The sequence below is a fragment of the Marmota flaviventris genome, chromosome 14, assembly GCF_047511675.1.
Source record: "Marmota flaviventris isolate mMarFla1 chromosome 14, mMarFla1.hap1, whole genome shotgun sequence".
NCBI lineage: Eukaryota > Metazoa > Chordata > Mammalia > Rodentia > Sciuridae > Marmota > Marmota flaviventris.
Genome location: NC_092511.1, coordinates 31,937,276 through 31,958,187, shown reverse-complemented (window position 1 = coordinate 31,958,187; position 20,912 = coordinate 31,937,276). Strand labels below are relative to the sequence as shown.

The following is a 20,912-nucleotide window of genomic DNA, read 5'->3' as shown; positions in this document are numbered from 1 at the left end:
CTTTGAGTAATCCCATTACAGAGATGGGTAATGGCAAAAGTGCCCACATAAGGCCCTGCACTCCAACACTGTTTTTTTCAATTTTCACTCATGTTATTTCTTCAGCAGAGCCTTCCTCACACCCTAGTAGATCAGGTCTTCCATTACTTACTCATGTAGGATTGTGTTTTTCCTTTATAGCATTTATTAGAGTTAGTAATTATGTGGTTGTTTTTTTTTTTGGGGGGTATGCTTTAAATTGGCATCTGTCATCTATCTCTCAGCTAGAGTGTACATTCCATAAGCAATTGTGACTGTCTGTCTCGTGGTTCTAGCCCCAATGACTTGTACATTATCAGACACAAAACAGACATCTGATATTTGGTTAATGAATGAACGAATGTGTGTTCTCTCATTAGTCATTAATATTCATGAAAACAGTCTGCTTCAACAAAGGTTGAATAGGCATGTTATCTTCACTTACAAATTAAATGATTAAATGTTTACCATTTCTTTCTTCACTCACTTTTTTCTCTCTCAGTGTCTCCTCTGAGGGTTACTCTTGAGATAGGGGAATCTGCATCTCTCACAATGTTCACCTATGACAAAAAGACAATAATAATACAGTAGTCTCAGCATAGTTGCTAGCATTAAAACTATACCACTGAAGCCAAAGTTTAAACAGTTCTTCAAATGCAAGTATATAGGATTGGTTTAAATAGTACATTCACTAAATGTCCTCTCTGGTAGAAAAACTGTTTTATAAACTACTCAAGGATTTGTGTAAAAAACTGTGTTTTTCCATAGGCCGTTGACAATCCATTTGTTCTTCTAAATAATAAGATTTGACAAGTTCCTTTCTAAGCTGACTTCCCTTTTTAAAATTTACTGGTTCTGTCTGAATTTACACTTGGCTTAAAAGCCAAGCCATTGAGCATATTGTCAGGAAGTTTAGAAAATTGTAGCATAGAATATTGGCGAAGGGGCACCATTAAGTGAGCATCTATTCACTTGACTTTTTTTTTTCCTTAATATTTCTTTTTGCTTCCTATATCTCCTCTTCTCAAGAGCATCTTCTTCTTTCAAGGACTGTGAGTTGAGACTATGCAGGAAAATCTGAAAGACTCACAAACCTCAAGTTGATAGGTTTCCATCTCCTGAAAAGCCAACTACTTAAAGCTGAAACTTAATGACAGCAGGGAAAGCTCGTAAAATTCAGATTAAAAAAAAAAAAGTCATTCTGGATGCTCCTATCACAGAGCTTGAAATTTAATTCAGTATTCAGCATTCCTCGTTCCAAGAGGCATACTAAGGAGCAAGAGTGACTGCACAGAGCAGATTCATTCTTGAGTTGAAGTGAAGAGGGGGAGCAGGTGATACCCCATAAAATGCCTATAATTTAATGAGTGCAGCTTTCCTCATCATCCAAGGCTTCTAGTCTGGGGCCTCTGCATGTTTTCTGCCTCTACTTAGGGCATGCATGTAGAAGCTGGAGAGGTCTCTGAAGACTTCATTTTATCCTGAGTCTTGGTTCATGTGAGAGAATGTCCTGGCAATTCTTGCCTGTGTCGGCTCAGAGGAGGCAGAAGTGATCCATAGCAAATGTATGAAGTAGGTGCTTCATAATTACCTCAGTACTTTAATCTCTTTGGGGGGTCATAGGACTCCGGATTAGGGTCCCTTCTCCCCTATTCTCCAGCCCCAACCCCCCACTCCCAGAAACCCATGCACAGGCCTGTCATATTTCAGTCCTGCCTAGAATTCCAGTTTGTAAGAGGCAAAGCTCATCTGAAACATTCTTTCACATTATTTTCTTCTAGATATTAGAAAACACTGCCCTCTGATTTTTAGGCATTAGCTTCCTTCCAGAGCCTTCCAGAGCTTGTGTTTCTGGGCAGCTGGTTTCAGCCAGTTCTGTCCTGTGCTGGCTCCTTTTCTTTCTTTATGCTCTTTTCCCTTTACACCAGTACTTCTCAAGGGGTGATTCAAGACCACTCCCTCAGAATTACCATGGTGCTTGTTGAAATACAAATCTGGGGTTCCTCTTTACACCTATTATAAATCAAAGATAGGGCCCAGGCATCTGCATTGCAGTGCTGTTCCTAGGTGGATGCTGGGGGAGCTGAAGTTGGAGAAGCATTGCTCTCTGCCTTTTTCACCTGTTTCTTCCCTCTGGAATGTTCTCTAACTCTTTCCAACTTTTGTCATCCTTCTCATCTCCTCCTTTATATAATTTTCCTTTTTCTTCTTAATATTAATGGTCACTAATGGTAACTTTCACACAAAGACTGGGAAATCCTTAAGTGCAGGGACCTTGTATCAATTATCTCTGTAATCCCTGAAGTGTATGTGAAGGTGCTTTGCACATTAAGGCCACTCGATAACTGCTTGGTGAGTACAAGAAGGGCCCATTCCCTCCAGACCTAGAAATAAAGAAAGAATATACTATATAAAAGTTCATTAAGGTTAAATGGCAGCAGCTAGCATAAAACATATTTTAAGGTAGGAAATATTTTGGGGTCCCCTATATATAAAAGCATGCATATGACCTTGTTCCTTTTCCTTGTAAGGTCAAACATCAAAGAAAGATTGCTGTGTCTCTTCTGTTCATTAACAGATTATCACCTAAAATATTTATCAGTGTCCATCAGAAGGACCCTGTAAGATCCAGAGTCCAGAGGAGATGTTCCAAGGTCCTGCACTAAGATTTTAAAATTATACTTGAAATCTCTGTAGAGCCATAGACTGAGTGATGTGAGGAAGTTTCTAGAATCCTAGTTCTAGTAACCTAAGACGGTCGACAGTTAACTAGGAACTGGGTAGTTTAGTTGAATGTTCAGTGATGCCACTGTTTGAAAGCCAGGGATGTCTCTCTTCTCCTGTGATTCTCTAATAATTAAAGAATTGTGTTTCCTAGTAAGTGGACTTTTTCCTGCAGTGACACCTCACCGCATCTGGCACATATGAGAGGCTAAGAAAAGCTCCGCAGGTGAAACCATGAATGATATTTTGTTCTTGCGGTTTTCTTGATTACTGACCAATTAAAAAAAAAAAAAAAAGACTTGACTTTAAGTAAGTTTGTCACTTTAAGTAAGTTTGTTTTTTAAGAATTGCATGGAAATATTGGGAAAAAATATATTGGTTTGTTAGTAGTGAAGTATTCAGTTATTTGTGATGACCGTTCTGTATCATTTCCTGTGGCTCCCATCCCATTCCCCTCTTTAGTTTTGCTTTTTCACTGCTAGGATTTCTTTCTCCATTTTTTTTTCCTCCTGAGCAAGTGGAAGAACCTTAACTTTGGAATGATTTCAGACCTCAGACTTCAGCTGATGATCCCTCAAATGAATCATCTTTCCCTTACTATGTGATGAATATAAGTGTTTATAAAAGTAGGGGTTGGGGTAGGGAATGAAAAAACAAAAAGCCCTGGATGTACTAATTCAGCCTGTACATATTTATTCAGGTGGGATGCAGGGGCAGTGTGAGAGGTTATTCTACACTAAGTACCTAAATGCAGAGCTCTTTGTCCTCAAAGAACAGCATTATTTCCCTATGCAGTGGGAGCAAACAAAAATCATTATGGTGTAATGCAAAGTACCTGCATTTTAAATCCCAGCTGTCACTTAAGTCTGTGTGACTTTTGTCAACTTACTTGTAAGAACTTTTTGCTTTTCTAATTTATAAAATGAGAACGATAATACAGGCCTCCTTGCAGTATTGTTAGAGAGGTCAGCAGGAATCATGAATGCAAAGCAAATACTCAAGTCAGTAATTTCAATCATTATTGCCCTCAATGACCCTGGAGGGGAGGGGGGCTTAAACCCTGGCACAGTAATTCTGAGGACAATCCTGACTGACTTCACATAGAACCCAAGATTATTAGCGCATCTTCTCTCTGAATTCTTCTTTCTTTATTTTCTATTGGAAGACTCTTTCTGCTCCAGTTTTCTTCTGCCTGCCCACATTTCCATGTAAGTCTGCAGAATTAATATAAAAATTTAAATTCTTGGTGCTCTTTTCCTTTTTCAGGGACTCTATAATGGAGGTGATTTTTGGTTGGTGTTACACAGGATGCCTTTTAATTATTCGAAGGAGGAAAAGATAGGCTTCCTTGAGGATGTCTCCAGTGTCAGGACCCTCTCAACAGAGCCGATACAATCAGTGAGCCAGGGCTGATGTAGCAGGTGCTGAGCAAGATGTCAGGGCCCCAGGTCATCTCTTTGTGCTGGAGAAATTTTTCCAGCCTGAGATTCTTTGCTGTGAATCTGAAATACGGATTTCCTCTCCTTCAGCTTACACTGATATTGGCTTTTCAATCTGATGCTGAACTTTGCTCATTTTAGGGCTCATCCATTTCACAGAGAGTATTTTCCAAAGCAAATGCCTAGGCCCAATTCCCAGATTCTGATTCAGCATCAGAGATTTGGTCAATCAGTTCATGACCCTATGATAATTATTTTATTCATTAAGTAAACATGTGCTATACATATTCTAGGTGCCAGGCTCCCCTCTAGGAACTGGAAATGCAGTTGTGAAAAAAGGAAGAAAAGTTGCTGCTCTTACAGGGTTTACATCTTTTAGAGGGAGAAAGACAATATGTAGAACTACTGAATAAAGTACACAGCATATAGAAGTAGTTAGTGCAATACAGGAAAATAAAATAGAGAAAAGGGCTGGCAGATATATCACATGACCTGTTTCCAATAACTTCTTCCTTATCCTAAGTCTATTTTTTTTTCTGGTCACATTACCTGGTTCTTACCCCAGTTACTTCCCTTGCTGAACAGTTTAGCTGCATGATTTCTTTTTTTTTTAAAGATGTTTTGGGGAAACTCTTTTTAATATTTATTTTTTTAGTTATAGGTGCACACGATATCTTTATTTTATTTGTATGTGGTGCTAGGGTTTGAACCCAGTGCCTCATGCATGCTAGGCAAGTGCTTTACCACTGAGCCACAACCCCAACCCCTAGCTGCATGATTTCTGACCTGGGATAGGATCCTCAATCCAGTTTTGTTAGTTTGGGCAGAAGGACTTGAGCCCCTCACAACACCTCCCATAGCCCGTGACTTGTCATGGAAGACATGGAAGCCTATATGACTTGTCCCAATTTATCATTCAACAGAGAGAAAACTTTCTGGGGAGGGTGGGGAGAGAAAGAAAACAAAATAAAAAGTTTTAAAAGGTAGTAGCAGAGAGGACTGTGGAAACTAAGTTTCTTTCTGAAGTCTGGCTCTGGTCTGATAGATGAGGCTGGGAGCCAGAGGAGTATTTCAATGTTAGATGAGATGGTCCCATGTCACATAAAAAATGTCTTCATCCTCTGGCATCATCTCTTTGTCTAGAAGCAATGGGAAGTACTTGCATCAGTTATGGGTAAAGATTTATACTTGCTTTCATGTTGCCTTAGAAATAGATTAATTGCTTAGCTCTGAGGCTTTCAGTCAGCAAGAATTACATAGAAGGGAATTCCAAGTCCTGATGAAGGCGAGTCAGGGAGTTCCTTGGAATAACCCCAACTGCCAATCAACAGAATGCGATTAGGCCATCCAGTGTGAGGGCTGGTGGGGACACCAGCAAATTCCTTTCCTCTGAGTCAGGTGCTTCTTGATAGTTAAAACTAACCCCAGTTTCCTGTGGGGAGTAGGCACTCTGCTGCCTCACTCCTCTTTGGGCCCCTTTGCAACTGAGGTTCTTCCTTATGCTTTACAAAGCAGTTTGATAAACACCTAATCTTGTAGGCATGTGTTTCTCCTCCTTGTAACTCTGACTTCTCCCTTCGGCACAGGTGGCTGGATTACTGGCAGCCAGGTATCTCTTTACCATCTTTTTAGTCAGTGTCATTAAAGTTTGTAATTTGTAGGTGATAAAGTTGTTTTGTTTTAAAATAAATAGTGAGTAGAAGATAATTCGGGTATTCTTGATACTTACTGGGCTGAAGACTCATTTTGATGATGAAGTGGGTATTCCTAAGTGATCCCTTGATATAGGCATAGAGTTGATCTGAATCCACCAAAAAAATCAGCTGCCAGCCTTCAGTAGATCAAGGCAAAATGTAAGAAAGCCAGGCAGCAAACCAACATACCTGTGGCCTCTGTTCTTATCTTCCTGCTTAATTTTCATGGAAAATTTATACACACACACACACACACACACACACACACACACACACCTCAGGAGAAGTTGGGAGGGTTAAGTAGAACTTCTGGACTCTTATAAAGGAAGAAAGGAAATAGAGGAAAAAAGCCTTTAGATAACACTTCTCCCACATCCTCACAAGCATTTGGATTTTGGTATTCATTAAATAAAGAAAGCAACCAAAGTCCAGAGAGTTCTTCCCGGTTGCTTTATTGCCAATAACTTACATCAGTGTTTTTTGTCCACTGGTTTCACAAATTATAATGCTGTCACATTTTTAATATAAATGTGATGATTTTTGGTAACCTCAGCAGCCCCTCTCCTTTTTCCCCAATAATGACGACGGATTTTCACCAATCCATCCATTTTTACACATCTGGTCCTCATTTGGCTAAAAACATATTGTGAGATGTGGTCTAGGGCAGAGATGGAGGGCAGGACTTTTTCTTGGCCGACCTAAGAGAGAGCCCTGACTGTGCATGCAGGAAAAGGTTGCCAGGCAATTGCTAAAGGGCAGGGAGCATAGGGCAGCTGTCTCTAGGAACATGCCAGCCCTCATGCTATACACCACAGTCATTGATGCTTGTCTGCTTGAGTCTCTAATCCATAAGATAAAAGCCAGGCTGTTGGAAACCTTCCACGAGACTATTGCTAACTGGGCTCTCCTAACCTGCATAGAAGCCAAGAGGCTTTCAATGGGCTAGTTCAAGCCCAAATCCAACAATTGTCCAGCATTACTTTACCAACTATCAGGGATGACCTAATGGAACAGTTAATGGAAGCAGACCAGGATGTGAATCTTAGTTTGCTCTCTGTATGATTTTGAACAAGTTCTTTACTAGTCTACTCCTCAGTTATCCCACTTTGAAAATGAGTGTCTACTGGATAGGGCTATTGTTAGTGCACTACCCTCTGCACAACTCCAGGGGATGCTGTTTGCAAAGACCAAAATGGAAATAGAAACACTAAAAGTTGTGTGACACAAAAGTGCTTGTTATTAGAAATATTAGATATAATTGATACATGTAAAGAATTTAGCACGATGTCTATAACAGTTTTAAGAAAGGAATTCAATATTAGTCTCTCAAGAAATTGTGATTTGTTATACTTTTTTTGAACCTTGATTCTAAGAAGGAAAATATTTTGAGGAAAGAACACAGTCTGCAAAGGCCTACAAGTAAGAAAGTGCCTTATTTAGGGAATTAAAAGAATTTCTGCATTCAGGAGCACAGAGGTTAGATCATACAGGGTCTTGAGCAGACTATTGAGGGGTTTTACCACTGGACATGAGGCAAAAGACAGCCTACAAAGAGTTTTAAGCAGAATCATAGTGTAAGATCTGTTCCTTAGCAAGTTTATTTGGCTGAAATGTGAAAAATAGAATGATGAATTTGGCAGTGATTTGAAGGAGTGGTTAATTATATCAGGCTTGGAGACAGACACAGGTTTGAATCTTTCTTCAGTGTTTACTCTCTCTCTTCAGTACTGTTATTTATTACAAATATTTAACCTTTCTGATCCTTATCAGTCTCCAAGACATTTTAAGTTGCCAGTCTACTAAAAGGATAGCTACAAATGTTTCTTCTCCATTTTAAATGCTAGCTGTCTGCTCGTTCATTTTTGAATACTTGCCAGGCATTGGGGTCATTTAGAAATCAGATCTTAATATAGTAGGCAGGAGCTGGTCTCCTTGTTTCCTCCCATCCCCTACAATCTCTCTACTAAACCAGGAGAGAGCCTGTTCTAAAAGGAAAACCAGATATTACTCTCTGGTCAGAACCCCCTGGGATTCCTGTCTCTCTCCTCTTCAAAGCCAATACCTTACAGTGGCCTCAGTGACCCCCTGATCTGTTCCCTTTGCATTCCCACTCCTGCATGGCCCTTCCTCCACACTGGTTTCTCTGCACCATTACCATCAGGACCTTTGTACTTTGTCATAATACTCTTCCTGCAATACCCACAAGGTTTGATCATTTGCTTCCTTCAGGACTTTGCTCAAATGTTTTCTTATCAGAGCCGCCTTCCTTAACTGTAAAATCATGCTAACTTATGTGTGCATGAATACACACACACACACACACACACACACACACACACTGTCCTTCTTAGATTGATTCTGTCCTTCCCCCATTGTACCACTTTTTACCACCTGATATTTCACTTATGCCTTAGAAGACAGAGACTTTGTTTTATTCACTGGTGAATTCTTAGGGCTAGAAGAGAGCCTAATGAGTCATTCTAAAATTCATATTAAGCACATATAAACAATTGTGGAAAAAATTGATGCATAAGGGACTTAGAACTAGATCTCCTATTTTTCTTGCAGGCAAATTGAATGTTACCTTGTTTTAAGCAGGGATCCCACAAACCACCCAATCCCTGCAAGGCTAAACAAACAGACACACGTTGACCATGAACTCTTGCAATGCTTTTGTAAATGTGTTTCTTTCATTTGTCAGCCTTTTACCCTTTCCTGGTCTTCTTCAATATGGGAGAAATATGAAAGAAGCCTACCTCCCAATAGAGATGACCTAAAAAGGGCTTGAGGCCATGATAGGATCTCCAAGGGTCTTCCAGAATGTGCTGGCCACAGGGATTCTCCTGGGACCTGGGAGTGGTTTTCAGTGCAAGCCATCAGCAGCAAACATAGGCAAACGTGGCTGGCTCTCAGCCAGCGTGGAGCTGAGAGCCTCTCACCCAGCTCCTCTTTTAACGTTTTCTAGGCCACAGGGCTATGTTCTGACTCAGGACTAATTTCCTATCCGTGTGCTATGGATGTCATAACTGGCCTCCTTCAAAGCCTTCCGGATCTTCCTGTATTTCAGTATCCATTCCCTACCCCTTTTACCCGAGTCCTGATGCCCCAGGTCCTAGAAGCAGAGGTGATGTGAGGTCAGAACAGAGTTTTGCATGATTTGGTGGTTGAATTTAGGGCTGTGGTCGCTCTGTCCACTACTTTGCTTGCCATTTCATTCTCTGTGCTCCTCAGTAGGACTCTGTTGCCATATCTGTAATTGCCTACAGCCCTTCATCATATATATATACTTTGTGGTTACTGTTGCTATGCCAAATAAGCTAATTTAGATGGAATCATTGCTCCTGCATATTTTAGTCACTTGAGCCCACTATAGAACTAATGTGTGTTTTGGAATGACCATGGAAAGTATGACATTGACACTGAGAAGGAACATTTTATGGCTGGTAATGCCGATTTCACAGCCTGCCAGGGTCTTACACACAACCAGGCCTGGACCTGGTTATCTCTCCTCTCTGTTGGGGACAGCCTGCAGATTGTAAAGCAGGCTATGTATACAAATATGAAGGGCTGTTCTCAAAGTACTAGATTCCCAGTTGCTAATATATCAGGAGACCTTGGTTGCTGAAAATTAGGAGGAAATGTGCTCTCATTAAAACATGCTTTTAAAACCTGTACTTAATGTGTGGAAATATTGCATTACAGTGGAATTTTTTTTCCTCTTGAGAATAAATACCATTGAGCTTTAATTGCAGGCAGACCTAGAGATTTCTCTGTTTCCAAGTCAGTTTAGAGCAGTAGGGTGTGATTTCTTGAAATACAGTGTAAGGTGTACTTACAAATTTAAGATCATCACCACGCCTTGTTTTGGTAGTTGTTTTTCCGAGTCTGAATTTCAATGCACAAATCTTAATAAAGTGATTTTCTCAATGAAAAATGTCCTTGAAGATAATGAACTAACCAAAATTTAAAAGAAAAAATCTGCTTTAGCAACAAGGAGGCGATTGTTTAATGCTTCAAAAGTTTTGTTTATCTTTCTTGTTGCCCATTAGTATGCATAAATGTGTGCTTAATTAGGCCAGGCTTAAAATTGAACTTTTCATTTCCAGGAAGTCAGTTGTGAGTCTTGCTCAGTGAATGGAATTACATGTAGAAAATTCACAAACAGAGAGACCAAATTGTAAATTTCACAAAGGATTGCTTAATCACTGATGGAGTCAGGTTAGTGATGATTCACCAGAGATGTTGTGATGGTCAAACATACACAAATTTTTGTTAAAGGTATTAATCGTGCTTTGGATTTGGATCTAATAATGTGATTTTTTTTCTACCCTCCCTGCCCCCATCTTCTTTTTACCAACAGGTCAGGACAGTTGGACGTCTCCTTGTACAACATGCCTCGGTTAAGCCTCTCACCCATGTTTTCAATGGGATTTCATCTGTTAGCTCTGATGGCTTTCTTATTTTCCCACGTGGACCATATAACTGCTGAGACTGAAATGGAAGGAGGAGGAAACAATACCGCTGAATGTACTGGCTCATATTATTGCAAGAAAGGGGTGATTTTGCCTATTTGGGAGCCCCAAGACCCTTCCTTCGGAGACAAGATTGCTAGAGCTACTGTGTATTTCGTGGCCATGGTCTACATGTTTCTGGGAGTCTCTATCATTGCCGACCGGTTCATGTCCTCTATTGAAGTCATCACATCCCAAGAAAAAGAAATAACCATAAAGAAACCCAATGGGGAGACCACTAAGACAACTGTGAGGATCTGGAATGAGACTGTATCCAACTTGACCTTGATGGCCCTGGGATCTTCTGCTCCTGAGATTCTGCTTTCAGTTATTGAAGTGTGTGGCCATAACTTCACTGCCGGAGACCTGGGGCCCAGCACCATTGTGGGAAGTGCTGCCTTCAACATGTTCATCATCATTGCACTTTGTGTTTACGTGGTCCCTGATGGAGAGACGAGGAAGATTAAGCATCTGCGCGTGTTCTTCGTGACGGCAGCCTGGAGCATCTTCGCCTATACCTGGCTGTACATTATTCTGTCTGTCATCTCTCCTGGTGTTGTGGAGGTCTGGGAAGGTTTGCTTACTTTCTTCTTCTTTCCCATCTGTGTGGTGTTCGCCTGGGTAGCAGATAGGAGGCTGCTGTTTTACAAGTATGTCTACAAGCGGTATCGGGCTGGCAAGCAGAGGGGAATGATCATTGAACACGAGGGGGACCGGCCATCTTCCAAAACGGAAATCGAAATGGATGGGAAAGTAGTCAACTCTCATGTTGACAATTTCTTAGATGGCGCTTTGGTTCTGGAGGTCGATGAGAGGGACCAAGATGATGAAGAGGCTAGGCGAGAAATGGCGAGGATTCTGAAGGAACTGAAGCAGAAACATCCAGAGAAAGAAATAGAGCAGTTAATAGAATTAGCCAACTACCAAGTCCTAAGTCAGCAGCAAAAAAGTCGAGCATTTTACCGCATCCAAGCTACTCGCCTGATGACCGGAGCTGGCAACATTTTAAAGAGGCATGCAGCTGACCAAGCAAGGAAGGCTGTCAGCATGCACGAGGTCAACACGGAAGTGGCCGAAAATGACCCGGTGAGCAAGGTCTTCTTCGAGCAAGGGACATATCAGTGTCTGGAGAACTGTGGTACTGTGGCCCTGACCATTATCCGCAGAGGTGGGGATTTGACCAACACTGTGTTCGTTGACTTCAGAACAGAGGACGGCACGGCCAACGCTGGGTCTGATTATGAATTCACTGAAGGAACTGTGGTCTTTAAACCTGGCGAGACCCAGAAGGAAATCAGAGTTGGCATCATCGATGACGACATCTTTGAGGAGGATGAAAATTTCCTTGTGCACCTCAGCAATGTCAAAGTATCCTCTGAAGCTTCAGAAGATGGCATCCTGGAAGCCAATCACATCTCTACTCTTGCTTGCCTCGGATCACCCTCCACGGCCACTGTAACCATTTTTGATGATGACCACGCAGGCATCTTTACTTTTGAGGAACCTGTGACTCACGTGAGTGAGAGCATTGGCATCATGGAGGTGAAGGTATTGAGAACATCTGGAGCTCGAGGAAATGTTATCGTTCCCTATAAAACCATTGAAGGGACTGCCAGAGGTGGAGGGGAGGACTTTGAGGACACTTGTGGAGAGCTGGAATTCCAGAACGATGAAATTGTGTAAGTTCTTTTTATATGTTTGTGTGTATGGTTGAGTGAGTGCATAACTGCGAGAGTGTGTGCATATTTTTAAACCAAATGACATAAAAGAAACGGAATAGTTATTATGGAAGACACCTTTCAAAGTATCAGTTCTCGTTTGGGTGAAACCTATCAATTGGTACTAGACACAGATCTTAATTTGACATTGAGATCTTTTTTTACTTTTGTCTTTTTTACATATTTAAGTACACTGTAGGCCATGATAAAATGAAGCCTGTGACGTAAGTTAGCAGATCATTTAAGATGGGTTGAAAATTTTGTATTCTATTTTGGATCACACAGTATATATACAGAAAAGGAATATTTAACACATCACAAAAGGTCCCTATCTTCATTGCTGAGTACAAATTGGGAAAGCCCAAAAAAGAAACACCTCTAAAAAGAATTTCCTGGCTACTAGGACTGAGTGGAAATATTTCTGTGGTTTTCATCTGACATTGTGGTTTTATGACAATATAATGTCTCTGCTTGTATGCTAGTGTTTAATTATGACTTAATGACCAACCCTGCTTCTTCAGTGTTATGCTATCACGAGAAGAGGATATATCCATTATTTATTTCCAGTCTGGTTTTACTTTGTATGATTTCATAAACCCTTTTACCCTGCTCATATAGTGATGAGGAGAGAAATACGATTCTGTCCAAGCATCCTAGTTGATGGGGAACAGGTCAGAGAAAGAAGTAGGGAACAATTTACTCTCCCTATTGGCACTTTACAGTTGTAATACTGAGTGTTATGAAGTGATTCTTCCACTGAGAGCTGCCATCGAGAGAGACATTCCTCCTTCCTTGCCTTAGAGAGGGCTTTGCACTTAATTCACTAGAAGCAGCCAGGGAATTTGACTCAAGGACCAGTGTCCAAGAATGAGGGAGGGAAGGAGGTAAAGAGAAAAGGAATAAGATAAATGAAGGAAGGAGGGATGAACAAGAACCAGAAACTGTGTTATCACTGTATTATCTACAGTGTAACAAAGGATATTATGGTGAATGATTATGTTTTTGAAGCATTTACAATTTAGGAATTTCAAGAAAGATAAATAAATATATTAACTATAATTAGTTTTAAAAAATGGTTCTAGTGGTATATAATATGTTCAAATGGCAAGATACATGCTCTCCAAGTATGAAATTTCTCCTCTTGAATATGTAGGGGAAAAAAAAGATGGGGGATGATCAGAGGGAACAGGTTTTCTTGAAAAAGCTTTCCAGGGTCCTTACATCTCTTTGCCATTATGTTAAAGAGATGCAAAGTTACTTAGTACAGTATCACAATGAAGTTCAGCAAAGCAGAGATTATAATATCCATCTTCTGATGTGTGTAGGTGGGCAACAGTGTTTGATTAATGTCTACTTTATGTTGGTTCTTATGTTGATAATGTTCCACTTACTGTGATGGGTTTCACTGGGACACTTATTTTCCTGAAAGACAGGATATAGTAGCAAATTAGTGTCCTGAATACTCAAGAAAAAAAGGTTATTGAATGTGATCTTGCCCAGGTTAGTGCACTTAACCCTTATTCCTTTGCTAGGAATTATTTTGCATTATATTTTCTGATCATTTCAATTATTGAGCCTTCCCGTAGTAGATAGCACTTGGAATCTATGTGAAAGTGTAATGTACTCACAAGGGTAGCCCTTAAATATAACTAAAGTGGTGCTTTGTTTTCCTCATTTGTTTGACTTAGGATGTTTTCTCATGAAAATTTTATGTTGCTTTCTCACAAGAATAATGGCTCTCCGCTTATTTATTTGAGAGTCAAGCTTTCCCTATCTACTTTGCTATCCAAGATTTTTATCAAACCATGAATAAATAATCTTATTTTAGGTGGCATATGTAGAAGAAGAAGGTTTTATAAAAAGATTGACAGTGATTCAATGGAATAATTTATTTTGCCAAACTCCCATTAAAAACACTCACCCTATTGAATTAAATTGATTAAAGAAGGAATATTGCCAAAGTCCATCTTTACATATATATATATATATATATATATATATATATATATATATATATATATATATTTCTTTTGAATAGTTGTAAGAATTGGTGGAATTGGTAGAACTTGATAAAATAAATGCCATCTCTGTACTTATATTCATGAGGGCAGTCTAGATCAATCATGGTTTCTTGTTCTATAAAAATATCTGGCTTTTTTATTCACTAAGATGAAATGTAAAAATTGTTAAATGGTAAAGAATTTTATTTATAACTGAAATGAAGTTGAAGCCCTACATTTTTTTTTTCTTTCTGGAATTTTAATTTTAAAGATGTGTCTTGACTTTAAATAGAGTTTTATTATTGGCAGGCATTGTTCATGTTTAACAGATCCATTGGTTACATTCATGTGTTTGTGTGGCTTTAAGGTAAGCACAATGTTTCCAGAAAAAGAAATTATCAAAGAAGTGGTGTTGTGCTGGCTTCTTAGCAGTTTAGAAACCATTACTCTCGTTTTTTTAATGGATTATTTTTCCTTTGGTGATCATGTCCAACGCCAGTCCGTATAGTCAGATTCAAGCACAAAGGAGTTTTTCATTCTGCAATGAAGTTGCCTCTGTAGACTCAACCCCCAACTTATCTTCAAGAATGATTTGATATCTTCATCTTAGGGGTAGTTTTCTTCAAAACCTATCATACATAGATAAGGGCTCTTGACACAACTGAGCTTTATTAAATACTATGAAAAATCTTCTTGTTTGATTATTTAATGCTGTACATTAAAGTCAGGATTGGTGATTCTTTTCAAGGTGCTATAAAGAGATTTGTACAAAAGCTTTGGATTTAAAGGTTATCTAATTTTCAGTCTATTAATCAAGGTAGACACAGTCCAATCTGATCAGGGATGAAGACTAAATGGCAGTCCAGCTTTATGATTCTTTGACTACAAAAACAAAAGAAATTCTCATTTTTTTTAAAAAAAATTCTTTTCAACATGTATTCATTTTTCTAACAAAAAATTAAATCCAAAAATAACATTTTAAGTTACATGGAACCACAATCTTTGTAAATGTAGGACAAAACTAAAATATTAACTGTTAGTCTAAGTTAGATTATGTTGGTGTCCCAGCATCTAATAGCTTTTGTCAAAAATGCATCAACATTTTAGTTTGTAGGTAAAGGTGTTAAGGATTCTTAAGCATTTATCTTTTTTTTAGGGTAGAATAGATCATTTAAATTTATAAGGATGTCTGTATCTATTTATTCATATTCTTACATAAATTCTTTGAATTACTTCAACCTGACTTTTTAAAATGAAAATTGTATTTCAGAAAAAGCACTGATAAAACAGATTCTCAGTAAAATAAAATTTTAAAATTATAATGCAAAAATCCACTAAATAGATAAAATTAACAACTATCATATGCTTTTGTGAAAGCACAGTCAATGAAAAATCCTAAATCCATGCCAACTAATCTTAACTTTTCAACATCATTCAATTAGGAAATTCAACAAGGAATTCTGTATAATGTTAACAGCTAATAAAAAACAAATCAAGAATATGTTAATTTGATTTGTGGTTTGGTGGGTGATATCTACAAATTTGAAATGCTACTAATTATTGTTCTTTAATGATACCATTTCAGTAGTACTAATTATTACAAAATATTGTTTGGTCTTCCAAAGTCTAATATTAACTGTTCTGGAAAATGTTAAGGTTAATTAATAAATGTAGCTACAAATCAAATTTAATTGCTTAGTTATAGCTCAATAATGATATCATTTCAGAAGATAATTGAAAAAAAAATGAGCATTTACTGTGATATATTTAAAACAGAGAGTTGAGAAAACTATGTAAGTTGGAAAATTTACATAACATATTGCTTAGCAAATCAGTTTACTACAGGCTTCCTAGTCATAGAAAAATGTATTAAACAATGTGTCAGCCCAATATTAATTTTAACAACTGTTACATTTTCAGGTATGATTGTAACTTCATTAACTCTAAGAGATGTAATATGCAAGGCATCTATCTCAACAAATACAGCTTTCTTACATTGAATATTTATATACTGTTTTTGAAAAAAAGGATTAAAAAATAAATAAAATTTTAGTGTAAGTCCTATCAAATTATTATTATATTATTATCATTATTATTATTACATTCCATAGGAAACAAATACTGGTTTTGGCAGTTTATATACCGGTGTTCATGTCTTGCGGTATAGCATTCTATGGAATAAATACTTAGCTATGTGATATGGCATGTAGCTTTATAATATGGTACAATAAGACTACCAGATACATAAAAAAAATAAAGTAAAACTTGAAGTGATTAGAACAGAAGAACAATTGTGCATTGGGAAAAATCAGGAATAATGAAAAATATTACAGAAATTATCATTAGACAAGAAAAGCTATTAGTACGTAGTGCCTTGAATCTAGCATATTCAGGATTTATTTTAAATTAGAAGAATTTCATTTAGACTATTACACTTAGACTTTTAAATTAAAGGCATATGATATTTTATACTGGCATAGAACTTTCCTAGGTAATGTGCTAATGTAAAAATTTTGGTTGCAATAATGTTAGCATTTCAATGGATTTCTGCTTTAGTGGATTATCTTTTCAGACCAGAATATTTATCTCTTTTTGAGCCAAACCACATGTAGTATCATCTGAAAACCTAAATTATAACTGCAAGATGTTTTTGTAAATGCATATGTTTTCTGAATGCATAACTATTATAAAAATAAGACAGGGTAGGAGCCAAAAACATTTATGAGTTATAATTTAGTATTGCCTGGAGTCCAAGTTGATTATGTACAGAAAGGTTCTTTACCATGTCAACCAGATTTCCATTTTGCTGTTGTAATCTCATTTTCCCAGTGCTAATTAGAGTTTGAGGTTATAATATAGTTACATAAAAATTTTATCTTAGCAAATAAAGAAATTTCTCAGTGTAGGCACACTGAAGTGTTTAAATCCTGGTCTAGTTTCTGAGTCATCATTCAAGGCCGTCACACAGGGTTGATTGCCTCCCTAGTCCAGGGCCTGAATTTATAAATCAATATTAGTTCCTACTTAATAAAGCTACTGATGTGTGATCAGCACCGGGCCAATATTACAAAGTAAATCAAAAGAAATATACTCCTCATACTTAAAATGGGAGATATATTTTGATAAGTATAAACATCATTATGAAGACATTGTGCAGGGGGTAAAAGAAACCTTAATTTTGGACAAAATATTTGCATTTATTTTTGGAGGACAGACAGCATAACTGGAAAGAAAAATGGGATGTGCATTTTAAGAAGAAGTCATGGCTTGGAAAACATGGGAGCATGGACAATGTCAATAAAGAGGATCATTATCAAAATCAGTGACTTAGCCACAGTTCATTTCCTTTTGTGGTGTTTTAAATCATTATGGATATGTTTAAATTAACCTGACATGTCCCTTAAAGGGTTTTTGTCTGTGGAACACTTTGAGGGTGTAATGTGTAGAAACAAAATTTAGAACCATTACTATTAGTCACCCAAGAACTTTCTCAAGTTCTCTCTTTTTATTTTATTTTATTTTTGGTACTGGGGATTGAACCCAGGGGCACTTAACCACTGAGCCACATCCCTAGCCTTTTAAAATATTTTATTTAGACATAAGGTCTCTCTAAGTTGCTTAGGACCTTGCTGCTGAGGCTGGCTTTGAAGCCTCTGGGATTACAGTTGAGTGCCACCATGCCTGCTATCAAGTGCCCTTTTATATATTTAATACCATTGGTGACAACCCAAGGAAGTAAGTAGCATTGCAGATGAAAAAACTGAATCTCAGAGATCTAAGAAATTATGAATCCAGAATTTGAACACCTATTTGACTTCAAAGATATGCATGTGCTCATCTGTGCCACATTACCCCTTGAAGTTTCTAAAGAAAATTGACAATATTTCTAGTAAGATGCTGTCAGCATTTTGTTTGGTTCTTTGTGAATTAGTCCTTGATCTCTAGGAATGGTTTTGATTTACTTTAATCTGGTAGCCTCACGAATAGTCCTTCCATTCTGCCACCCACTCACCCTCTGTTCTGAGAGTTACCAGTGTACTGCCACTGTCTTACAAAACATGAACAGATTTTACACTAAATTCACTAAATTTTGATGTGGGAAGAGATTTTGTTTGCATTTCTTTCCTGAGAACACCAGTAACCGAGGGCAGGTGATTTAAAGATACTGTATGTACTTCTTTTGAATGGAGCTAGCTTAAAGATATAATACCCATGATAGAGTTATTTATTATCATTTTGCTGCTGTGTCTTTATTAGTTGAGGTATGAAAAGTTGCCTGTGGACAATACTATAATATCGTAAATTATGGGAACCTCCTATAAAATATCTGTTATGGGTACTGAAGTCTCATCATTGGAGATTCATTCTGTGGGATAAGAAAGCTATTGGTCCCCTAATAAAAGGTAAATGCCATGAAAATCTTAAGGTTTTTTGCAGTAATGGAGTAGAAGTTATTCTGGGGCAGGAGCCAGGAAAGGTTGAAAATTCAACAATGTAAGGTGGGTCAGCTGCACTGGAGATAATCTTACAACTGCTTTGGGTAAACCAGGTAGGAGGCTGGGGCAGTAGTGCAAGGTGCTAACTAAGTAGGCAGAACATTTTTTTTCTTTTTCCATACTTTTTATTGGTGCACTGTAGTTGTACATAATAATGAAATTTGTTATGTATTTGCACATGAACACAATAGAACAATATAGTTGGGCCAATATCATTCCCCGGGATTTCCCCTTTCCCTCCCTCTGGTCCCTTTCCTCTACTAATCTCCCTTTGATTTTCATGAGAGTCCGTCACTCTACATTTCTTTTCTTTTTTCCACTCTCGTTTCCATATGTAAGAGAAAATACATGACTTTTGACCTTCTGAGTCTGACTTCTTTCACTTAACATTATGTTCTCAAGTTCTATCCATTTTCCTGCAAAAGACCCCATTTCATTTTTCTTTATGGTTGAATAAAACTCCATTGTGTATATACATACCTATATATCTATGGATAAAGAAAACCTAGGCTGGTTCCATAGTTTGGCTGTTGTGACTTGTGCATGGGTAAGGTAGGACTTTTTCTACTGACTTTTCATAAGGGCCTCACATATTCTGCCCTATAGTCGGGAAGTCCAGAAGGACCTGGGAGGAAAAGCAAGCAGTCAGCAAATATGGGCAGAATTACATGAAAGATCCTTTCCTTCTCCTGGTTCTACATGCCGTCTGCATAATACCCATCTATTTTCCAGAGGTTGAGCCAGCCAGACCTCTTTCTTTTCATGGGCCTATACAGGTGTCTTACTATAGAGTCAGGCAGAATAAACAATTAATTTTCATTTCCTCAGGGATCTAGATGACATTTTCTTTCCTTCTTACAGTCTCCACAGGCTTAGATAAGGCAGTAGGCATTGTATTCTCTTGTGGCAGCTGGAGATATGGAGGCAAGGGGCAAAAACACGGCCCAAAGCAGAACTTTAGTTCCTTGCTTATTAATTCAAATATTGATGAAATAGTCCAGGATATTGTCTAGATAGAGTTTGCTGTTTTTTTTAGATTTAAGTTTCCATATGAGTTGGGGAGTTCTGGGTACCCTGAAACCAAGAGTGACACTCGAAACCAAGGCCACCCCATTTTCCAATCTTAGACTACCTGAAGATAAAGATTCCACACCCAAGTTTGAAATCTGTCTCTATGCTCTCCTAACTGTCCCTAAGTTCCTTAATATCAGAGTCAGTTTTCTTACTTGTAAAATGAGGACAATATTGGTGATGGTGGAGGGGTTAGTAGTAGAAGAGAAGATGGTGATAGTGTTGATGATGAAGGTGAAAGTGGTAGTGGTAATGGTGGTAATGGTGATGGTGGTGATGGGTTTGGGATATGTTGGTTGTAGTAGAAATGGTAGTAATGGTTATGAGATGGAGATGGTATTGGTGATGATGAAGTAAAGGTAGTGGTGGTGGATTTTGATATGATTGTGGTGGGGGGGGTGGAGGTGAAGATAGTGAGTGCCAGAGGCAAAGGTGATGGTAGTAGTAGTTTTGGACATGATGGTGGGGATGATGGTGGTGGTGGTAGTGATTATTGGTGGTTGGTGGTAGTTGGTAGTGATGGTGATGGAGAGGGTACTAAAACTTACTGAGAGCAAGGATTCATGCTGCTTTGATTCAATCTTCACAGCCATAGATATTGCTACTATACTCATTTTACAGAAGAAGAAATTAAGTAGATACTGCTACTATACTCATTTTACAGAAGAAGAAATTGAGGCTCAGAGACTAACTTTCTCTGGTTCACACAGCTAATAAACATGGATCTAGAATTTATCAGTAGAACTACCTGACTATAGAGTCTACTTGGTTTTATTAGCTTTCACACTCAAGGACAAGGCTCTGTTGCTATGACCTATGACCGTTGTGGCTCAGAAGATATAAAACAAGGGTGGTGATTTATCTTTTCTAGAATTCTTGAATATGTATCAAGTACATCACACCCTCACGGCTCAGTCTCTATTAGCCTAGAAAAGCCATGATGAACTGAGTTGGAGAAGGAAAAGAATGCAGAATGCTATAATCCCTCCTTGCACCTGACCCGTCCAATTAGTGTCTATTCTTTCCTCTCTCACAGTATGCATTTCCTCTTATTCCTAAATTTTAAAAAGAAACTTCATTATTTTGAGCTTTCTGACATTGCCTGCTCTGGCCCTGGAACATTTAACTTCCTTATATGGTAAATAATGAACATAGCTTTTTTTCCACACATGAAAAAGTATTTTCTTGCCCACTTTTTAAAAAAAATATATTACCAGGCAGTGTAAATTAATAGCAACAGA

General features: G+C 38.1%; 1 protein-coding gene across 3 annotated transcripts in view; it reads left to right on the top strand.

Annotated features, from left to right (window-relative positions):
• Slc8a1 (solute carrier family 8 member A1) overlaps nucleotides 1–20,912 on the top strand; it is a 364,582-nt gene that overhangs the window by 64,511 nt on the left and 279,159 nt on the right. For all 3 annotated transcript variants that reach the window (XM_071601522.1, XM_071601523.1, XM_027934398.2), the window contains exon 2: nucleotides 10,236–12,065. In XM_071601522.1, coding sequence (XP_071457623.1) covers nucleotides 10,267–12,065 — 1,799 coding nt within the window. In that variant the 5' untranslated portion in view covers nucleotides 10,236–10,266. The remainder of the gene's footprint in view (nucleotides 1–10,235; nucleotides 12,066–20,912) is intronic.